General features: G+C 43.3%; 1 protein-coding gene across 1 annotated transcript in view; it reads right to left on the bottom strand.

Moving 5' to 3' along the window:
- The window catches only part of P3h2 (prolyl 3-hydroxylase 2), a 142,400-nt gene extending 119,104 nt beyond the window's left edge, over positions 1–23,296 (bottom strand). Inside the window, exon 1 of the mRNA XM_038345593.1 lies at positions 22,711–23,296. Coding sequence (XP_038201521.1) covers positions 22,711–23,178 — 468 coding nt within the window. The 5' untranslated portion in view covers positions 23,179–23,296. The remainder of the gene's footprint in view (positions 1–22,710) is intronic.
- Positions 23,297–23,593: the final 297 nt, after the last annotated feature.

Raw genomic sequence — 23,593 nt, 5'->3', positions numbered from 1 at the left:
ATTATTTTGAAAGTCCATTAGTTTGAGGCAATAATGCATTCGGTTGTATGAAAGGCCATTGGGCACAAACAATGAGATTTTTGTAGAGGGCAAAGATAAACGAGAGTAACATTCTTTCTCCCTCCTCTTCACACTCCACCATGGTTCTTCTTCCTGCTCATGGAAAGACAGTATGCCTATCATCCAGATGTGCATCCCTGGCCTTCCCACTTTCCCTGATGCACATATGAAAATACAAACACCCATTCACCTTACCTGCTTAGTGTCTCAAATGGGTGCCTTCCCTTCCTTTCCTAACACCCATCTTACATGTACATCCCCTGTGAAAGCTTAACCTTAAAAGACTTGCAGATAAAGGTGCACCACCCATGGATGCCAATACCACACTACGAATGATTCTGAACATCAACTTGGAGAAGTTGTATTAAGCAACAGTAGCGCAAAAGTGCTCACCAGTTCGAATCCCACAGTTGTGATCACACGGCCATAGCTAGCAAGTATCACAGACAGGCTATGTGTCATTTTCCTGGAGTGTTCAATGGGCAGGAGTTGAGTTCACCATGCCTAGCAAGCCACATTGGGAAGAGTAGCAGTCAGTCTTAATGGCAATACAAATGGCCATCTGCCTCTGTACCCTCACTGGCATGCAGCTGGCCCAGGCTGAAAGATGAGACAAGAAGGGAAGGGCATGAAGGGAAGTTCCAAGGTGCTGGAAAGTCAATAAGGGTAAAGTAAGACATAGGAAGATTACTGAAGAGATAACCTCATGGCTGTTGCATTTACAAGGAAGGTAGTAGCTATAATAGATAAAAAGCAAGGGCAGGCCCAGACGGTGGTGGCAAATGTCTTTAATCCCAGCACTTGGGAGGCAGAGGTAAGCAGATCTCTGAGTTGGAGGCCAGTCTGGTCTACAGAGCGAGTTCTAGGACAAATCAGGGATACACAGAGAAAATCTGTCATGAAAAACAAAAACAAGCAAAATAATCCAAGCTTATAAGATTCCAGTATGGTCATTTAGATTTCCTTTTGCATAATAAAAGGAATCATTTCACATGGTCACCTTGCTCCCCAGAAGAAAAATGCTACATGTCAGAAACTGAAAGAATTTTGATTAATTCTAGTGATTTCACATGTTTGGATAGAGAGCAATGTCCAGCAGCCTGGGATGTCAGACAGCCAGAATTCAGGAAGAAAATTAAGCTCGGCTTGATTGATGGGATCTGTGGCTCACGCATTGAAAAGATGCTATTTGACACCCCATTACCAGTGTTAGCTTACATCCAAATACTGGGCCACATCTTCCAGTCTATAGCCACTACCGCTCTGAACCACCAACGGGAAATCCCAAGATAAGCAACACTTCCTAGCTAGCTCTTTTTTCAGCACTGTAACTAACCTTGGGATTCTTCTGGAAGGCATTACTTTAGGAAGTTGTTTTCCATTTGCTTGTATATCTGATGTCCTTCAATTCTATGACCCTTGTTGCTGGTAGCAACAAGAACCATTCTAGACAGATTTGTCTTAGTTTGAGAAGCACTGGGCTAAATTTAGCAACCAAGTTAAACAACTCACTGATTCACATTTTTCCTATGATTTCCAAAGAACTCACACATAGTTTCATAAGTCACTGGGACAGTGGTGGCCTTGGAAAGGCTGACTCAAAGTGACATCCCTGATGTAACTGTTTGGTTGTGCCTGTGTACAATGTACCAACAACAATGGGTACTGGGTGTCTCTGTCTGTCTGTACAACCCCAAATAATTGATAAATCTGGGCTATAGGGATGCATGCACAAAATTCCGTATAATCTGAAGAATAACACATCCCACTGAAAACGTTGAGCAGAGATAAAAATTCAAATTTTTCTCACATCCTCATGTCAACTAAGGTTAAAGGGACAGTTAAACCCACAGGGCTATGCCAAGTTAAGCAGAAACCAAAGTTGATAACATGTTCTATCTAAGTCTGATTGAGAAGATCCAGCCCTCACAATATAAAGACAACAGCACTAACGTCACATGCCATCCAAATCCACTGCTTCAGTGTCCTATTTTAGATTCTGAAACTCACACAAGAGGATGAAATCCATCAGTGTTTACACAGAACAGAACAGGGACGTTTACAAGCAAAACATAAGCGTATACACCGGGAGCCGCACAAACAGACCTGGATTTAGACAGCTGTGTTATCTGCTAAATTCGATAGCCCAATGGAAATCATATCTAGGCTCCAGTATTATCTGCTACAGATGGAAAAGCTTTTAGGTGATCCCACACTTAGTTGTGCGCCTGTGCTGACTTCTGGTTGGAAACAATATTCTCCTAACCAGCTCCTCCTATGACTGCCCCTGATCAGTGAGCACAGATGTCTTTTGTTTTTGTTTTTCGAGTCAGGGTTTCTCTGTAGCTTTGGAGCCTGTCCTGGAACTAATTCTTGTAGACCGGGCTGGCCTCGAACTCACCGAAATCCACCTGCCTCTGCTTCCAAAGTGCTGTGATTAAAGGTGTGCGCCACCACCACCCAGCAAGCACAGATGTCTTTAAAAAGCCAAAGGCTCTCCAAACACTCAGGGTGGAAGGAATGGATTTTAACCCTCCTCACTGCCCAGTAAGGGTATTTTTGAGATCTAATCCATATACCAGAGCTTCAGTTTGTGGTGTATAATTCAGTGTGTTTCTCAGCATACTCAGATTTATACAATATCTCTGCGGTATAATTTTATAATTTTTTTCATCAAAAACCCTATTCCTCTGTATGCAGTCAGATTCAAACCTCCTACACTAGTCAAGGCTCAGAAAATGTTATTTACTCTCTCTGTCTTTCTATATTGTGCATTCTAGATGTTTCACATATATAGGCATGCAGTCATATATAGTCATTCAGTGCACGGTATTTTGCAGACTAAGTTGTGATCTCTGTAGCATGGAAACACCACATTGAGCATAGACACTCACAGAAACAGCATTATGAGAGTCTTGAAATGGAAACGTATTCGACCTTTGCCACTCTGTGTCTACAAAGTACTTCAAATCAGAACACATGGCAATTGTGACATTTTGGCGAGAATGTTGGTCTTGAGTCTGCAATCCTCTCCCGAGTCACACCTCTGCTGCACTCAGGGTCTGACTCACTGACTCTCAACCTCCTCTGCGGGCTCTTATGAGGCACTGAAGATGGCTATGTTAGCATCGCTCCTGATTTCACAGCACGAGGCAAATGCGGGAGGCGACTGTCTTATCCACTCCAACCATTACTCTTCATATGCCTGGGATGAGTGAGGATCTGCATGCTCAGTCACCTAGCTCACATCCCAACTCACTGACTGTGTGACCTAGACAGTGACTGCTCTGGGCCTCCCGATGTTCATCCTTTCAGACTCCTGAAAGTCAGAAGTGATGATGCTGGGTTCTCACGCACCATGCGGTAAAGAGGCTAGTCAGAGACCAACAACACCCACAAACGGGCTACATACAGTCACACATGATCACACACAATGGCACATGTGCATGCGCATGCGCATACACAACTAGGACACACCTGTTACAATCTGAAGATAACTGAGGCCATTACGATAATATGGGAACTCTTGCTGCATATTTTCAGATCTCCAAACTCTGTCTCACGCATGCCCTCTAGAACAACTCATTTGAATGCCCAATTCTTACTGCTAATTTTTCCAGGTATCACTAGATAATCCTGGGGAGTGGATGTTACCATAGGAATTCAAAGCAAGAAGCTACAGATAGTCTACCCAATGGCTTTCTTATGCAGTTCCCCGCACCCAACACACATTCCCCAAGTGCTGTTCTAAACACAGTGTCTACTCCTGCCTCAAGAATTCATGAGTCTGGAATGTGTTAAAGGAGGTCAGAGGCCTTGGGTATTTCAATGGCAAATAGAAACTGCTGTGTTCATTTATATCCACATTACCCATAACTGGTTTATGTAAACTAGGGAGTGGTGGGGAAATTATTCCACAACTATTGAACTTTTTAACCAGTGTACTTAAGTAGAAGTGAGCAAGTTGATGTTCTGAAAAATGAGAAGGAACATTTCATTAACTCATCAAAATTCCTTTACCAAGTAGAAGAAGCTATCAGTGAAATAAGTGAGATACCATTCCGACGTCGCATGGCAGGCTTGAGGGCCCTGAACATGTCAAACCCTTTTTCTTCAGTCCTCACTGAAAACTTGTGTAACAAATGCAGTCACACACGGCTTACTGTATGGACCACCAACAATTTCAGATGTAAAGAGATACTCGACACAGGTATACTGCACAAATTTGATGTGCATGCTTTTATTATGATTTTCAAAGTAATCTCATTAGCTTCTAATAATTATGGCATTTTAAAACTCACACATGCTCGTCAGTAGCTTCTATTGTCACTTGATTGATAGCCACCAATTAACTACCAAGAAACATTTTATGTTGTTAGTTCTATATATTCAGAATTTGCAATGTTAATAGTACCTCTATATGTTGCTATATATACACTGATTAAACTCACACAGTGTTTCTTAGTTGGAAGTCTGCTAATAGAGACTAAAGTAGTAATAAATACAAGAACTAAAAATTGTGTAACTGGCTAAAGAAGAGGGGGCTGGGGGCAGCAATGTAGCAAAAATAGCTATGTTAATGAAAGCTGCATAGCTGCTTGGGGAAAGTATCACAAAGTTACTATGTACTGGGATTAGAAGGCAAAAAGAATGAACCTGTAGACGGGTTCCTCTTCCAAGTGGTACTGGGGGACATCGGACAACAGAAAACAGTGTGTGCAATAGAGAAAGACCTCTACCATCCTCTGGTTAGAGCACAGGTACTGCTCCACAGCTGGCTGCCACTGTGACGAGCCATAACTTTCTGCTTATTCTTAGTATCTAAACAACACTTTTATGTTGTAAAGGGCAGGATACGGGGGCTTATTAAGATCAAACCGAAGAGCACAGATCTGTAACATGCAAAGTTATTTATCAGAGGAAATCTTATGCCAAGTATTAAAATAGCCTGAGTTTGGTAGAGAATCCCAAGATTATCCAGGCCAGTTACCCCATTTTGTAAATGAAGACATGGACTGGGGATATAGCTCAGAGGCAGGGAACTTACTCAGCGTGTCCAAGGAGCTGGATTTGATCCAACTACTATAAAAAGTCAAATATAAACGAAGATTCTAAAGTAATGAAATGGTTAAGTACAAGAAAGCAGCACAGAACTTGTGGCAAGATATTATAAAATCAGAGTCAGAATGTCCTAACCTGGCATCTCACCCAGCTCACTATGATTAATCAAAAATCCATCTACCACATTACTGTCTCTACTAAACAAGGATCTTTTAAGAACTGTGATTAAGTGCACAGAATATTTTAGTTTAAATATTTAAAAATACGTACTTCTTCAGGAAATTATAGAAAAAATTGATTTTCTGTGAGAATGGATAGTTCAAAGTCAGTAAGTATTTTTTGAAATTCTACCAAGTACCAAGACTCTCTTTAGACCAATTTAAATCAAATACGTGCAAGAATTTAGAATTTACAAAGTACTGATTATCCTACTTCTACATTTACCATGAGACAGTATGTTAGAAATCATTGCTTGGAAATATTATTTTTCTTATTCCTAATCTAAATCATTATGCCATATATATTAAGAGAACTGGTTTTGTTTGAGGGTGAATTTCTTTTGGCCCTCTGCCCTTGCTTACTCCTCTCCTACAGAGACAGATAGACAGACAGACAGACAGGCAGGCAGGCAGGCAAGCAGGCAGGCAGACACACACACACAGAGAGAGAGAGAGAGAGAGAGAGAGAGAGAGAGAGAGAGAGAGAGAGAGAGAGAGAGAGAGAGAGAGAGAGAGAGAGGAGCCATTATCCGTTGCAGATACACAGAGAGTCATTGTCCTTTATTTATTGTTTATTTATATTTTAAGTACTTGAAATAGAATCTGGGGCCTTATGCATGCTGGACAAGGACTCTTTTACAGAACAATGTCCCAGATGTAACCAGATTTATGTTGCCTGGGTTGGCCTCTTGAGCTGAGTGATCCTCATGACTCTTAAGATGCAGGTCCATACCACCAACCCTACTTATCAAGTCTTTGTGAACTGTTCTGTTGGAAAAAGAGACCAGTACGGTCAAATATTTATTCATTCGTGAAGAATTAATTCACAGATTTCACTCCTGACAAGCCTGGTCTACAGCTCTAAAGCAGGTGAAAGCAGAAGTTGATTTCTTCACCAGCGGGAGTGAGGAAGAATTCCTTTCAGAGCCTTACATGAGCTACAACTCAATCCACTTCCACAGAGCTGGCTTAGTGCTTCTGATCTCAGCTGGCTGGAGGAGTTTATTTGAGATCAGAAAGACTCTGGGACTGGGTTGTGTGTGTGGATGTGTGTGTGCGTGCGTGCGTGTGTGGTAAACTATTACTAGTAAACCATTTAGAATCCTAGAATTAAATCTATTCCAAAGAGTATTATCAATGGCACCACCCCCCGCTCGTGTTGTCATCATCATCATTATCAACATCATCAAGCCTTTCAGAATCTGTACAAAGACTTCTGGTTCTGAAAATGATGGAACAAAACAACTTTTTACTAAGACTTCATCTTAAGTAACGCAAAAAATTCTGGACAAAGCACAGTGTACAATCAGAGAAAGAAACCTAAAATGGGAAACAAGATGGACTTGCTAGGGACCATAACTCCTGATGACCAGAGAGGGAGATTCCTGATTTTCCTCTTTGCTTTTGTGTATCTTAAACCTGAAGAAGCCTGTACCTAGAAATGCCAGCAAAAAAGATTGAAGAGGAAAACATCTTAACATACCGGCAGCAGGCTTTCTTTTGGCTATCAACCAGCCCTCAAATCATAGCACAGATTTCTTATTAGTTATGAATGCTCGGCCTTATCTTGTTCCACTAGCTCTTGTAACAAACTAACCTGTTTCTCTTCACCTGCATTTTGCCTTGGGGCTTCTTACCTTTCATCCTGCATGTCTAACTTCACCTCTGGCTGGCTGGCAGCTGCCTAACTAGGTGTCCCTGGCTCTCTCTTTCTCTTTCTCCTTTGCCCCTCTTCTGAGCCTAGATTCTTCCTCTTACATATTCTCTATACCCACCAGCCCCACTTACCCCTCTTCTGCCTAGCTATTGGCTGTTCAACTTTTTATTAGATCAATGAAGTACCTTAAGCAGGCAAGGTGAAACATAACACATCTTTACATAAACAAATGTAGCATAATAAAAGCAGCATACCTTTGCATGGTTAAAGTACTATTCTACAAACAAGTGTAACTCATCCTTACATAGTTAAAGTAATATTCCACAACACATGTCCTCTCCTGTCTAAGGACCAGGACTAGTTAGTCATAGCTGCTGAAACTTCTGACATGTTAAAACAGCCAGCACACCGCAGCAAGATAACCTGGGGGAGCGGGCGTGCCAACACATGTTGGTGTCAGCATGGGGTTGCGAGAGCATGGGTTTCTAGTTCCATTCACCCACCACTTTTCTTCCCAGAACTTTGTTTCATGTTTCTTCTCTCTTCGATTTTCATTCCCCCTACCTCCTGCCATTGCTCCCACTCTGTTCCATGCTGGTATTCAGCATCTACCTTTTCCCAACTGGAACTGTGGGAAGAATTTTAGAGAATAAAAAGGGACTAACAAATATACTACTTCAATATCACTCATAAAATTCTGTATATTGGTGTTTTAAAGTAGTCTTTAACAAGGTCTAATTCATATTAGATACAAATTTGATATCTAGATAGGATGTCATTTAAATATTCTTTTAATATATTCCCATACATACTATCTTCCAGACACCCTTGTTACACATGTCAAACTGATCAGAATTGGGGGAAAAGGTGTGGGAGCTGAGCCATAGAATCTCATCATATCTCAAAGTTTTTAGATCTGCGTAACACACAAAGGAAGCAAGTCTGACTAGGAATGTTTTTTTTAGTCTGTTCTGAAAAGGGGTATACACACTTACAGTTCTACACAGGAATGTCTGGTTTGTTACAGGGAATGTAGCATATCTAACCCAAAGCTTCCAGGATTCTCTGTAATGACTAAAACTACTTCAGATGCCATCAAGATTGAGTCAGAGGTCAAAGGTCTTCTGCTCATCACACAGGCAGATCCTGTTACTACTCTGAGAAGGTAGATTCCTATGAATGTTTTAAGGTCTGGGTATTTTTTTGTCCAATTTCTTTTTTGAAGTTTGTAGATTACCTGCAGAGAGTATGTTGGTGACTTATCTAAGGGTTATACTAAGCAGACTGAAAAGTGCGATACAAAACTATAAACCTTTCCAATTTGGAAGTCTTTAAGGATTCCACGTGTGGGTAAAGAAGAAAGTTTAGAACCATGGAGTCCTGCTAAGGCTACATTAGAAAACCTCATCTACTTTGATATCACTAAATTTTTGGACCTAAATATGACCTCCCTGTTGGCATCCGACTGGCTCATGTCTGACGTTCTTCTGAAGCATCCTGTCATATCTTAGAAAAGCTGCTAGTCTAGGGAGCAGCTTTCCTATTAAACAGGACCTTGTTCTGAGAATGTTTGATTCCTCAATGTCACTAAGGCTCGGAGCCATTGAGGTTTGAGTAGTCCCTTGTCTTCTGTTGGCCTACTTGTCCATTTCAATAGCTTCTCCCGTGCCATTGTTCTCAGGTATCACTCCAGCTTTGTCTCTTGAAAATGGCCTACTTTGTCTACCGCATCCAAGTACCACATAGTTAGACATTAGCACATCTTCTTTTCAGCTGCTGCTTGAAGAGCTCTTATCCAAAGGGAGGGCTTTAAGAGAAACCCTAATAAGAGTGGTTCTGAGCCAGACGATCTGTAAGTGCTCTTCTATTTTACCCAGCTCCAGAGCTTCAAATTCTTTTTTTTTATTTTTATTTTTATTTTTTAAATTTATTTATTTATTATGTATACAATATTCTGTCTACATGTATGCCTGCAGGCCGGAAGAGGGCACCAGACCCCATTACAGATGGTTGTGAGCCACCATGTGGTTGCTGGGAATTGAACTCAGGACCTTTGGAAGAGCAGGCAATGCTCTTAACCTCTGAGCCATCTCTCCAGCCCCAGAGCTTCAAATTCTTTAGTGTACTGATATGTGGAGCAAAAAATGTACCTATAGAGAAAAATCATGAGCTAATGTTACATGAACTATGCATGCAAAAAAGAGAAAGGACATTAAGAGAGCAAAAGAAAGGACTTCACAGTGTGCCTGCCACTCAGTCCTCATCTTTGGACAGTCAATCACTTCAGTCCAATTTTAAAATGGACTGCAGATCTAAACAGAGAATTCTCAATAGAGGAATCTCAACTGACTGAGAAACAAATAAATGTTCAACATCCTTATCCATCAGGGAAATGCAAATCAAAATTACGTTGAGAATTCATTTTACACCTGTCAGAATGGTCTAAGATCAGTACCACAAGTGACAGCTCAGGCTGGCTGGGAGCAAGGGTAGTGCTCCACTATTGCTGGTGGGAATGCAAACTTGTACAGCCAATATGGAAATCAGTATGTGGTTCCTCAAAAAATTGTGAATCAATCTACCTCAAGACCCGGATATACCACTGTTGAACATATACTCAAAAGACACTTCATCCTACGACAAGGATGCTTGCTAAACTATGTTCATAGCAGAATTATTCATAACAGCCAGTAACTGAAAACAACCAATGAAAAGGCTTACCCAGAAAAACCTGTAATTCAGAGCTTACATTGTTGCATGCTTTGAAAATTGTAAAAGGAATTATAACAAAAAAGTATACATTTTAATGTTTGAGATACAATAAGTTAGGGAAAGTGTTGTCACCAAAATAAAGGCATGTTGTATTTCATGAAGTATGTCTATCAGTACATGGAAAATCAAAGAAATATCAAATATGACAATAACACATAAATAAGTTTTGTATATAAATATTGGTATTTTCCCTTCTGTGTCTTCCAAATTTACAAAGGGAATAAGTGTAATTAAAATTGAACAACAAATACTTTATAAAAGCAAACATATAGTAGTCATTTAAAAAAGGAACAGCAGATTTAAATAAAGAATTCTTTACAGGGAACATATTTAATTGTTTAGACAGAGGAGCAGCAGATGGTTAGATAACTTGTGTAATTACTTGTCAAGCAATTAGGAAATCAATCTTTTCTTGCTGGAAAGAAGTCTGTTCTCCATTCCTTTAGCCTCTTAACAGAACCACATATATTCATGGGCTGGAAGCTATTTAAGAAACTATCTTTCAATGTCTGCAGTAATAAACATAGATCTCTACCGTCTTGGTTAACATTACAAGTATACTAACAATTCTCAATAAAAGACACCAGGGCCAGTGAGGTGGATTGGTGGGCAGACGTCCTTGTCACACAGACATGGAGACCTGAATTCAATCCCCAGAATCTATGCAGAGGTAACAGGGAGAAAAATGTTTCTTCTGACCTCCACACACACACACACACACACACACACACACACAATAAAGAATTAAAAGCACCACTGGCGATTGTGTCACGAGAGATAATGTTTTGCTACAGAGGAAGCACTGGTTCCAGCTTCCAGTTTATCTTGGATTTACTATGACCGTGAAAATGGTCTTGGTTCTTTTCTGGGTCATAGGCGTCATGTTGGTGAAATGATAGTTTCACCTAGAGCAACAACCCAGATGTCCCTCCGCCAAAGAAAGGATAAAGAAAATATGGTATAGTTACACAATGCCGTATTACTCAGCTCTTAGGGGAAAAAAATGGCATCATGAAATTTGCAAGCAAATGGATGGAAGTAGAAAACCATCCAGAGCCAGGCAACCCAGACCCAGAAAGACAAACATGCTATGTTCTCACCTATAGGTGGATATTAACTGTTAAGTAAAGGATAATCATGCCACTGTCCACAGACCCAGAGTGGGTACGTAACAAGGAGAACTCCAGGGGATGCAAAGATCTCCCTTGGAAAGAGAAATAGAATAGATGTTGTGGGTTGACTGAGGGCAGGTGGGCATGGAGACAGGATCAAGTGGGGGAGAAAGGGACAGAGGGAGAGAGTTCCGGGAGTGCTGACTGGAATTGGGGGTCATTGAGTAGAAACCTACTGCAGCAGAAATTTCCTGGAACCTAAGGGTGACCCTAGCAAGGGCGCCAAGTAATGAAGGATACAGAGCCTAAACCCGCCATCTTCTATAAGCAAGCAAGACTCCAAGCGGTGGGACTGGACAACAACCCAGCCACAAAGCGTTCGACCTATGATCTATCCTGCCTGTACAACATGCTGGGGCAATGGAGGAACAAAACTAGTGAGAGTGGCCAATCAGTGACTGGTCTAATTCAAATCCCACACATGAGAGGGAACCCACACCTGACTCTGCCTAGATGAGAACCAGAAGCTAGATAGCTCAGAGACCCAGGGTAGACCCAAACCCAACTGACAAAGAAAAAAAAGAAAGAATGGAATGGAGGGAGGGAGAGAGGGAAGGAGGGAGGGAGGATGGAGAGAAAGAGGGAAGGGAGGAAGGAAGGGTCAGGGAGGGAGGGAGGGAGGGAGGGAGAAAGGAAGAAGGAAGGAAGGAAGGAAGGAAGGAAGGAAGGAAGGAAGGAAGGAAGGAAGGAAGGAAGGAAGGAAAAAAGGTCAGCAAAATTATTTCTAATGATATTCTGCTATACTCGTGGATGGTTACTAGCCCAGCCGTCATCAGAGAGACGTACTCTGGCAGCTGATGTGAGCAGATGCAGAGACCCATACCCAAGCATTAGGTGGAGCTCAGGGAATCTACAGAAGAGGGGAAGGAAGGACTGTAGGAGGCAAAGGCGTCAAGGACACCAGTACACAGCCCTCAGATAGAATCAACTAAGCAGCACTCCCTGGGGGCCACAGAGTCTGAAAAGACAACCACAGAGCCTACATGGTTCTGAGCCAGGTTCTCTGCATACAGCTGTGGTTGTTTAGCTTGGGTTTTTGTGGTACTTCTCACAGTGAGATTGGGGGGTGTCCTGACTCTTTCACCTGCTCTCAGGAGCCTTTCCTCCTCCTTCCAGGTTGCCTCATCTAGCCTTGAGGTGAGGTTTTATGTCTAGTCCTATGGCATCTTGTTATGCCATGCTTGTTTGAAATCCCTGGTAGGCCTGCTCTTTTCTGAAGGGAAATGGAGGAGCAGTAAATCCAGGGGACGGGGAGGTTGGCAGGAGAGGGGCGGGTGTGACTAGCAGGAGTGGAGGCTGAGGTTTAGATGTATTGTACAAGAAAAATAAATAAATAAAAAGAAAAAAAAGGTGTGCATGAACTCAGAGTTTGGGACCAGAAATACTTGGAATCTTTCAGATTCCAGCTCAGCTCAGTACTAGCCCTGCCATCTCAGGGTTGGTGGGCGGGGCTGTTTCATCTTTCACCCTCAGTATCTTTACTGCAAAGGGAAGATTCACTAGAATGTCTATCTTAAGCTTATTGTAAGAAAATTCTTAGAAATAATGCAGCATACCTGGAGCACAGGAATAGTTACTAACATATCTAGTATTACTAATAACTTATAGTCGTAAATTCCTCAAAGCTAAATCTGGTTGTTTTTCTTCAATGACTTCTTATGACTGTTTTGTCATGTTAGATTTCTTCATATACTATTCTGCAAACAAGGCAAATAAGGAAGATTATCTGATATGGTTTTCAGAGTTTGATAATTGATCTATGTGTTTACTATGGCCTGATTCTGCATCACATGCATAAAAGATTCTTTCACCAGTTTAATGGCTTTATAGATATATAAATGCGTACATATATATGTGTGTGTATGCATATATATCAAGATAAATATATATTCACCTTTTCATAGCACAAAAATAATTGCGTGATTACTTTGATAAAGCAGAATTCCCTGTGGCCTTTTCACCTGCAGACAGCAGGGGCAGGTTTCCCTCTGGTCACCTTTTCAAAGCATCACTATGGATAGCACATGATATCCTTTAATTCCTTCCTTTCCCCCCTCAAGATAAACACACAAGATAATCATATATATATATATAATCATATATATCTTTCATAAATAGGCTCCTCAAATACCTTCCCATTTTATCCTTCCATCTATTCTGTGAGATAGAAATTATTGTTCTCCATAAAGATACAGACTAAGACTCACAAAGAGAGAAGAAAAAAAGTCATAAAAAGAAAAATAGCTATTTTCAAGTTTCTAAGGAAACTTGAAATGGTAAATGGCATTCCCTTTAACAAATTAAAAAACAATACTAAATCTATATTCCACTGGGATATATATATATTACTTTGAAGTAATATATTCTATTATTACAAGTCAAATTCTCTAAAAATCATCCTTTATCACTAGACATTTTTAATGAAAATAGTTTTACATACAATATATTCTGACATTGTTCCTCCTCCTCCAATTCTTTCCAGATTCTTTCCACCTCCCAATTCCCACAGAAGTACGTTTATTCTTTAAGCAAAATGACCCAGCAAATTTAGTTTTTAAATTGCTTGTATTCTTCTTATCTTATCTTGGTTTTGTTTGTTTATTTGCTTGTTGTTTTGTTTACTGAATCAGAGTCTAGCCTGAAATTCACTTCCGGCCTCCGTCTCACCTGCTCAGGACTCCCAAGTTTAAATCGCTGTGTGCAGCCTGGAGCTACTTCTAAATAAAAAAAAAAAAATTCTTCACGTGTGTTTTTTTTCTCTCTGCGTCTAACAGAATCTCATTTAATGTTTAAATTGCTATTGCTTTTTAACTTAGTTCTTGTAAGACATTGTGTTTTTGTTTTGTTTTCTTTTGTAATTTTGTTGTTTTGTTTGTTTTTGTAAGCATTTTCCATAGCTAATCTTACTGCTTCCAAATACATTGTCTGTGCACAGCCACTGTTTCTGCACACAGGGCCACCTCTGCCTCTCTTAACCTTCAACAGGTTGTGACCCTCTTGAAGACAGAATCTTCCTAACTCCGGGACCCAAAGAGAAAGCTACAACTAAAAGGGTTCAATAATATATTTTTTTAAATTTTTGATTGGAAAAGAAGGGTATTTTAATGTAAGTTAACAGCTAGCTTTTGGAGGGGCGGGAGTGGGGGGTGCTTTTATCAGTCTTTCCCCGCACTGTTTGTTTTGCTGTCTGGAGGGGGATTACGCTATTTGGTAAATACGCTGAGCAAATGGAATCTCCCTCAAGAGGGGATTTTCCCTCTTCAGAGGAAACTGGTTTGGCCACTCTGGTTTGGCTCACCAGGGCCGAACTCTCTCAAATGAGAAGAGATGGTGGTCAGATAGTGGGTGAAGCCCTATGCCTGTCTCTGAGTCCCTGCCTTTATCAGAGACAGGCATATAGGAACGTGCAACATCCATATGCTCCTTAGAGCAGCCTCCTCTTATCCCAGACACCCGGCTTGGTTCACTTTTTAATCTGCAGCCTTACGATGTCTTCCATTTCATTTTTCTTTTCTCTGCATCCTGCTTTGCCCCCACCATGTTTGTGTCTCTCTCCCTCCCCAAGCCCCCAGACTCTGATTTTCCACACTTTAAAACGTCTGTTAGTTTACTTCTCTTTTTCAGCTTGCTTAAACTAGTTACTAAGACAACACACCTAAACGCAAGAAATTCAAGAGTCACAGTAGAATACTGCTTGGGCAACTTGCAAAAGAAAGGAGACATGTGTGTGGATGGATGGATGGATGGATGGATGGATGGATGGTATGTAGGAAGACACCCGGTATGTTCTGGAGTCTAGAGTTCACAACCAAGAGGTGTTCATTTGCATCACTAAAACAACATATTGGGGTGAAAAGCAGAGAAAATGTAAAAGCTCTGTTCTTCCCTCCTGTCTGAATAGAGCAGAGAGGCAGGACCATCCAGAATACGTCAACCCTGTGACCCTCAGCTAAGTGAGAAAGTCTGTTTCCAGTGGATTTCCCTCAGCATGATGGCAAGCTGTAGCCAACTTTTTCATAAACATTCATCAGTGGGCACAAGGTCATCAAGTATCTACCGCCACAACTTGACTTGAGAGATCTTCTACCCTTGATGTACAGTCACACCGTATACGGCTCGGGTTACTTCAGCAGTTCTGAGTCTGAGGCCATTGGGACCTCTGCGGAATACAGCGTATGGGAACATTCTGTGCTTGTCATACTGAAAAGATGGAGTGTGTGCCACTGACAACTACTAAGTAGCTAAGGGCCAGAGATATTGTTCACCACCAGAAGAGGAAGAGAAACACTCCTGGTATGAGGAATTTCCTTTCTCTAAACATTTAAGCAAAGGTTGAGAGTCCCTGGCTTATAAAACTACTGACCTGAAATTTGCCCTTGGTCCCACTGCTGGATTAATCCCCTTAGAAATCCTATAGAAGCCATGAGTAACTAAACGTCTTTGTCCCTGATGTCATTTGTAAGTGCCATCTATTAGAATCTGAGAGTAATCCAAGATTCAACCTTAAAATATTAAGAAGCACATCCTGCTTTTGTGGGAAAATTTGTATGGTCTACTGGGTTAATCTTTCGAAAGCATAATTCGAGATGATTTTTACAGACAAATCTGGTGGTGGAGAGGTTTTCTGTGCCTGGCTTCTTAACTGTGTTTTGGTATTTAACAGGCAAGACTATTGATCTTGGCAGAGTTAAGGCTAAATATTTAGCATTCAAGCAAGAATAATAAGATTGGTTCAGTTACCTTCCATACGCTTCTTGGGTTGGTACTCATTTGTGTATTGTTTCTTTACCTTCATCCAACCCTTTCCTGAGTCTCCTCACACTCATGCTGCAATCCCCAGTAGTGGCCTGGCGCTTTCACAAAACCCGAATCAATTATTTTCAGATGATGAATTCCAGCGGATTCATTATGATAGCCCGGATTTCTGGAAATTCTGACATCTTGGCTTCTTCCCTTTCTGGCTCTGACTCCTTCCTTTCTCTTCCAGCAAAGATCCCTCGCTTCGCTCACCAGGGAACAGCACTGACCCAGGTGGTACTGCTGAGACTTCCCCAGAAACAGGCTGAGTAGTAACACACTCGACATCATTGCACAACGGGACCGTGGCTTTTATTTGTAGTGACTCCCACTGACCAGACAATGCACGTGACATGCTGTTGTCTTTTGCTACTTTAGACTCTTCAGTGTGTGTCCAGTAAGCAGCATCAAGGGCAAGGTCACAGAAGTAGGGGTCTGAGACCTTGGGTTTTGACTTTCCCATCGAGTTTCTGCACGAATTTGTGCAGCTGCAATCTCTTTGGGGACTTATTTTCTGTTTGTAAAATGGGATTGCTGAAGCTCTGGGGCACCATGAAAACGGCAGGGCATCACTGAGGAAAGCTGAGGAGAGGACTGGTAGGGAGGAGGGCCATCTGCTCCTGTTCAATCAAAGGCTCTCCTTCATATTTATGTGAGCCCCTGATGCAGCTTCAATCCAAAATGGCTATGCTTTATGCCAAACGGCTGCTTTTTATCCAAAATGGCTACTTGGAAACTAACATTCTAGAATGGGCTCACTGCGTCATCTCTTCTTCCATGGCACCTTCCTTGTTCTTCCCGCTCAGCACTTGGAGGAGACCTTCCCTTTCCCGATAACTTACACAAATTTCAGGAAAAGTCCTTTTAATGTGACCCCACCTGATAAAGGAGCTCTCAAAGTTTACAGCGTTCTCGATAACCTTTGTCTCAGAATCTCAGAGCTGGAGGAACCTACACAACTGAGTTGGTGCAACCAAGAAGGACAGACAAAAGATCAGAGGGAGACAGTCGGGCTCATAGAAATACTTACTACCCCTAGAGTTGAGTAGCTTTCCTTATCCTAAGTAGAACACACAGGGACACTATAAAAATAGTCCTCTAATTTCTATCGTGGTAGGTGCTTTACACTTGTATTATAAATTTGGCATTCTCCATTCAAGTCTTATGCATCTGAAGTGAAGGAGGGGACCCTAGGTGAGCATAGGTCTCACCCACAATGGTCAGGGCAATATCACAAAGGAGGAAGGGAGTCTGGGTCCATCAGTTCAGCTCTCAGCTCTTCTATTTAACTGAATTGAACCTGAGCAGCTCTGTCCTCCCTCCGACTTCATTTTCTCCTCTGTAAAAACAGCTGGCTGGAGCACAGCGTTCCATGAGTGTGTCAGGAGGCTCTACAGAAAGATGCAGATCTGGACAGTCTCTTGTCCAGTCTGTGCTAAAGGCTAACACATGGGGGAACACAAAGGAAAGGGAAGCTCACCAGAGATGCTCAGACTGTGCATTTCACTAGTAGGGGGCTCTATGCTTTTCCTTTATCCTTGAACCAGAAAGCTGACCTTGCCTACTTGACTAGCTTGCTTGTTTTAGCCTATTCCCAAAAGAATCACCTTAACTTTCCCCTCTCAGATGTGCTTTTTATCCTGTGGACCAACAAGAAGACAATGCTGGGTAGGGCTGAGGAAAGTATAGAGAGCTACACAGCACAGTTCAGCTGAACAGGGTTCAGACAAACCCAGTTCTTTCCCCCACCAGAGTCTGCAGTCCTCTGTAGCACTGAACACAGAAGGCCCCACGAGCCCAGTACACCCCGCGGAAAGCTGCTTCCCAATCATCCATCTGGCAAGTGATGGACAGGCCTGGGAGAAATTAGTTGGGAAGTCAGACAGCAGGAAAGGAGGGATGAATTAAAAGGCAGAAAAAAATTGTGGAAGAACGTGGAATGGAAAAAAAAGAAAAGAATTGTTGCTCCTAATGAGAAATGCAAAATTTTCCACCAGACAACTGTGACGGTTGGCTGAATGAATTATGTACCCTGTGAATGGAAAGGCTAGGGGTGGGGAGCCTAGGAAGGCTTGCTCTCTCTCTCTCTCTGCTCTGCCTCTGAAGGCAAGAGGTCAATCTCACAACACCATGGATTCCACAGGAAGCCATGTACTTTACCCTTTATGTAGAGCTTGGAAAAAAACCCACAGGACTAGAAAGGGTTGAATGCTTGTATTCTAGACCCCAATTCCAATGGCTGCCCTTCTTTGCTTTACCAATCTAGGACCAATCTAGTGGCATTGTTGAAGGGCCAGAATCCTTCATGGTCTTCGTTCGGGCTTCTCTCAGCCAAAGCATTTTAGCACCCATAGTCAGCATCTCTGCCTTTGCTGGATTGGATTTCTAGAATCATACCATTACCTCTCCTACTTCCAAGCCCCAATACTATCATATGACTAAAAGAATCTCACCTGGAGTCCCTTAGCCCTGAGACCTAAGCTTCTAAGAAATTCACACTTTGCTCCAGGACGACAATCTCTTCATAGTCTATCAATAATCAAGTAATATTACTGACAGAATCTATTTGATTACCAGAGATACGCTCTGTTTAAAAAAAAAAATGAGGAGGGTAGTTTTATTACTTGCCCTTATTAACATCTATAAAGGAATCCCTGAAGGCCCAGGCTGAGAAGTCACTGCTCCCTTCTGATCTAACTGAATTGTCAGCCCCTGTGGCATATAACACATACAAGTGTGGACTGGCGCAGAGGTGCGCAGACTTGGGATGCACAAGCCTGACGGGGAAACATCTGGGATGACCACGCAGGACCCAGCAACTGGCTTCGCAATGAATTTCACAGGATTCCTTCCTCAGAAATAGGACTTGGGATGGGGTGGTGACATATTTTGATGACTCAAGGGCAAAAGATGAAAGGCTTTTTAGAGGCAGGGGAATCCTCATTTTCTGAATAATAACTAATATTTCAGAAGAGTGTTTCAAGAAGATAAACCCATGCCTTCTGAAATAGCTGAAGGGTGAATGTGCATATTCTAGAAACCCTTGAAAAAAGACTGAAATGTCAGATCGGGACAAAGTTTACTTCTGAACCAACAACAGCCATATTTAGTGGTCCTGTCTGGCATGAAGTGGTCCTTTCTGGCCTTCAGTTTCTGTTTAAGGCATTCGGTCCAGAAAGAGAAAGCAGCTGCAAAGCAGAACTGGAGTGAGGAAATAACTTGGGCTTACTTTTTTTTTCTCTATAAATCACAAATAGATTATGGGTCCAGATAAAGAGATTGGAAGATGACGGGAGGTGGGGCAGAATCGCTTAAATTAATGTGCCACCCCCACCTTCCCTTAATCCCATGAAGAAACACAAAGGTCAAATTTCACAAAGCACCAATTCAAGGACAAAACATTCAAGAGTGATCTTGCTTTAAGTAAGAAAATAAACAACAGCACTAGTTTGTGGCTGTTTCTTTTTAAGCAGCTAGGAATAGTGGAAGAAAAAAAATACAGAAAAACCATTCCCTGACTATTCAGGACACAGATAAGAACAGAAAAATATCTCTCTTGCATTTGTTTTTAAAACCAAAGATGTTCATAACGTAGGTACAGTGGTTTGAGGATTTTCAGTAACAGCTTTAGGTGATAAAAGCTAAAGATAAATTTGAAGAAAGGAAAAAATAATCAAGCCAACTAAGTGGCTAGAAAGGGAAGGAGTTTGCAACAACACCCAGAATTCCTAAGTACAGAACAGCAAGAAATCAGTTAGGTTAGGCAGTGATGGCCCAGGTCCCAGCATTTGGGAGGCAGAGGCAGGCAGATCATTGTGATTTTGAGGCCAGCCTGGTCTACAGAGCTAGTTTCAGGACAGGCTCCAAAACTACAGAGAAACCCTGTCTCAACACTGCCCACCCCCCACCCTAAAAAAAGAATAGTATAAAATGAAAGAAAAAGACAAAAGGGGAAAGTTCTCTGCCAGCTACTACAGCTGCTGGGAGCTAGAGAAGGACATCAAGAACCTCACAGAAATCTCTCTTGGTGTTAGGAGAAGGATGACTTCAACATTGTAAAGAGGGGGAGTCCTTGACCTCCAGAATAACAATGCAAATAATTGCGCCTGTAGTATTTGTTACGAGTCAGGCCCCAGACTGTCATAAACTAAACTCAAACCAAGCAGGTAGTCTAGTATTTCCCCACCTTAGAACTGTGGAGACACGAAGCTGGGGTAGTATATGGCAGCCTTTAGATCTCCAATCTTAGCTCCCCTGGAAGAATAACAAGGCTAGGATCCAAAGTGTCAGACATGAGGAAACAGGACGGTAAAGGGGAAAAGACAGAGAGACTGTGTTAAACTCTTTATTTAGGCTTTAGCCAGCAGCAAAGAGAAACCACTGTGCACTCTCACAAGAAATGTAACATTAATAGGTGTATCTTAGGGTTCAGGCTATGGTTGAATGATATCTTACAAAGGAGAGATTTTTAAAAGTTGGGAGGAGTCTTACCCTGTCTTTGCAAACATGCACACCAACCATCCCTCTGTAGAGATACCACCACCTAACTGTTCAGAAGATTTCCCCACAGGCCAGGCTTCTGGGGAGACTGCATACAACACCACTACAGAGGAGTACCTGGGACTTCAGGGAACTAGGACCTACTCATCCTAGAACTGTCCAATTATGATTTCCACTACTGAATAATTACGATTATTCAGCGTAATCCCTGCTAGTGCAGCATTCAACAGAACCCGGAGCCATCCAGAGACTGTGGGCACAGCACAGGTTGGAGTCCATTAGCCTCAGAGCCCAGGCTGACTCTAGGTCTGGACTCACCTCACCGAACCTTGCTAAACAGACACCGCTCACATGACAAGGACCAAGACCCTTTCTCTTTCTGAACAGTCCAATCTTCATCTCTCAAAAGAGAAATCTGAGTGCAAGGAGTCAAGAGTTTACAATTCTCAACTCTTCCTACTGTCCAACTCTTTGAACATCAGGAATCTGTTGCCACCAGCAGCTCATTACCCAGAATATAGGAGGATATTACTTCTGAGAGCAAGAGCGGTGTGTTTATCTTCAAACTGAGAACAGTTGTGCTACCTTAGCTCTGAGACATCTTATGCTCTTCAGAGTTACATCTGGCCTAGACTTCTAAGTGCAAACTAGATCACAGACATCAGAAGCAATTCAGTAACACATGGCCTTATGACTATATCCAATTGAATTACTCATGATACCATGACCATACCCAAGTACACAGGAGATGATCACCCTGCCAATGAATCCCACAGTCCAAAGCTCTTACTGCTCAAGAATGGCTTTTTATTATTTTGGATGTTTTAGCCTATATGATGGTAGGGCTGGTGTGTGTGTGTGTGTGTGTGTGTGTGTGTGTGTGTGTGTGTGTGTGTGTCTAGGAAGCAAAGGAAAGGCTTCTCCCTAGAGTTTCCATGCAGCACAGAGGAGAGAAGAACTATAATGTATCCTTTAGGTATTAACAAGCAAATTCCCAAAGCCGGGAACATATTTCCTTCTTCAGAAATTGTCAGTTATGTGAATGAAGGTCACTACAAAATTTGAAGGCTGTTAGGCCTGTGGTTTCATCTTCGTTGACCTCCATCCCGGGAACAGGGGCAAAGGAACACAAAATGAATGTTAATATTACATGAAAATATATAACTACAGAACCACAGCAATCCATGGTGACCATGCACGAATGCATGGTTATTTTTCAGAGGACCCAGTATGAGCATACATCCCCTCCTTTCCTTTTCTTCTTGAGAAAAGAAAATCTGCCTACCATGTACTACAGAACCTTCAACAAATGGCTACATCATCTCCCCTCACACCTGAAACTCCCAGGAGGATCATACATGGAGGGGAGGAGGGTCACATCACCCAACCACACACACTCTGCTCTGGGAACCAATTTGGAATATTTTTGCTATTGACGCTCATGGGGTCCTCTCCCAGAATTGACTTGATACCTGGAACAACAGGAAATACTGTGCCACCCTCTTTTTAAAAAGCAACGTTATGCTTAATGCGCGCCTTAGCAAAGCCTTTCGAAAGAACAGGAGAAAGACAGTTCACAAGTCCTGGAAAGAAATTTGGCTTTCTCCTCATTGCCTGACCCAGCCTAGTCAACTCCTGAACTTCAGCACTGCGCACACTGGAGCCCTGAGATGAGGTCTCTGTTGTGACGTTATTAACTCCTCCCACCGCTGTGGGAAAGCCCTGGATATATCCACCCACTTCGACAGAAAGTTTAAGGTAGGAAGAACCGGAGAAACATGAGTTTGTGGAAGTGGAGGCTAAGGAATTCATTCTAAATCTGCCTGTTATGCGTCCAGTTAGGTCTTTTAAACTGTGGGTGCGGAAAATATGACAGTTGGACTCTTGACAGTAACTTCGCGGAAGTAAAATAGATGCAAATAAAACCAGAGAGCACTGGACATCTGAGGTGAAGCAGCCTGGGACGGGAGGAACCCCTAAAAACCTGAAACAGTATCCCCAAAAGCCCATATTTTCAATGAGATTGCTTCATACAGCCTCAAGCATACTGCCCCCATCTTTTCTCTTTGCTCTTCTATAGTTGAAGAGAAATAACTTCTCTTGGGACCATGTTTCCTTTTAGCTTGAGAAAACTTTGTTAAATTTAGTAGGTTCAGATTGCAGACCAGTAGGGGCCGCAGGAGAAGAAAGAGAAATCAGGATTAGGGTATGTCAAGGAATTTAGCATTTAGGTAGACTGCAGGCACGTGTAGCACACTTTTGAGACAATGTTACTGGCCCAGCCCCCTTTTGCGGGTGAAGCTGATGCTGAGGCAGAGAGCAAAGGGGACCTGCCCAAGTCCATCTAGTCTCTGGGCGTCTACTTTGACGCACAGGACAGCCACTGTGAAAGGTTGGATGGAGGACAGAGCAATGCCCCAGAGCCAGCCATAGGAAGGGACGCGCGGGCTTTGGACGCACACGCACTCAGTACCTTGATGTAGGCCCGCTGCAGATAGTTGTAGGGCACTCTGCGCTGGAAGTCGCTGCGCACGTCCTCGCTGACGCGGTGCCGGGACAAGGGGCCGCCCAGGCGCTGTCTCTGGCAGCTGCGGGAGCAGCGCGCCCGCTCGAGCAACGCTCGGAAGAAGGGCAGCTCGGCTCCGGGGCCGGCGCCCGGGGGTGCGAGCGGGCGGCGCGCCGCGCAGTGGCGGGCACAGCGCGTGCGGACGTCTCGCAGGCGCCGGTGGCTGCGCAGCGCGGCTTCCAGGTCACGCACCGCACGGTCGTAGTCGCCGCTGTAGTAGGCAGCCACGCCGCTGGCGTAGAGCAGATCGAAGGGTTGCAGCGGACCGCGCTCGGGCTCCGGCTCCGGCTCTCGGCGGCCGTCCTGGGGGCCGCCCCACTGCGGCGCGGGCAGCAGCACCACCAGCAGCAGCGACACCCACGTGCTCTCCCGCATCCTCCGCCAGACCCACCCGGGAACAGCTGCGCTCCGTGCCTGCCCCCGCCGCACCTCGCGTCCAAGCCCCGCTCCGGCTCCCCGAGCTAGCACGCCGGTCCCACCGCGAGCCTGCTGCCCGACAGCCCCAGGTGACCGGAGGCGCGCTGCGGTCCTGGAGGCGGAGGCTCGCCCGGCTGGCTGCTCTTAAAGGGACGCCTCCAACTCACACGCTCCTCCTGCAGCCCGCCGAGCCTCACGAGCCGCGCTCCAGCGGCCTGAGAGCTAGCGCCACGAGAGGCAAACCCCAGGGACAAGCTTTGCGTGTGGGGTCCCTTGTGGGTGGCAGAAGAGGATAGTGTTGCTCTCTCTTCTGCCCTTGAGGGAGTGAGGTTCACTGTCGTTTTCTACAGTCTTACTCTTCTCGGTCCTTCAC

Source organism: Arvicola amphibius, chromosome 10 (assembly GCF_903992535.2).
Source record: "Arvicola amphibius chromosome 10, mArvAmp1.2, whole genome shotgun sequence".
In the NCBI taxonomy this organism is placed as follows: Eukaryota; Metazoa; Chordata; class Mammalia; order Rodentia; family Cricetidae; genus Arvicola; species Arvicola amphibius.
The sequence above is the reverse complement of the archived record's forward strand: the minus strand, read 5'-3'. Positions and strand labels throughout refer to the sequence as shown.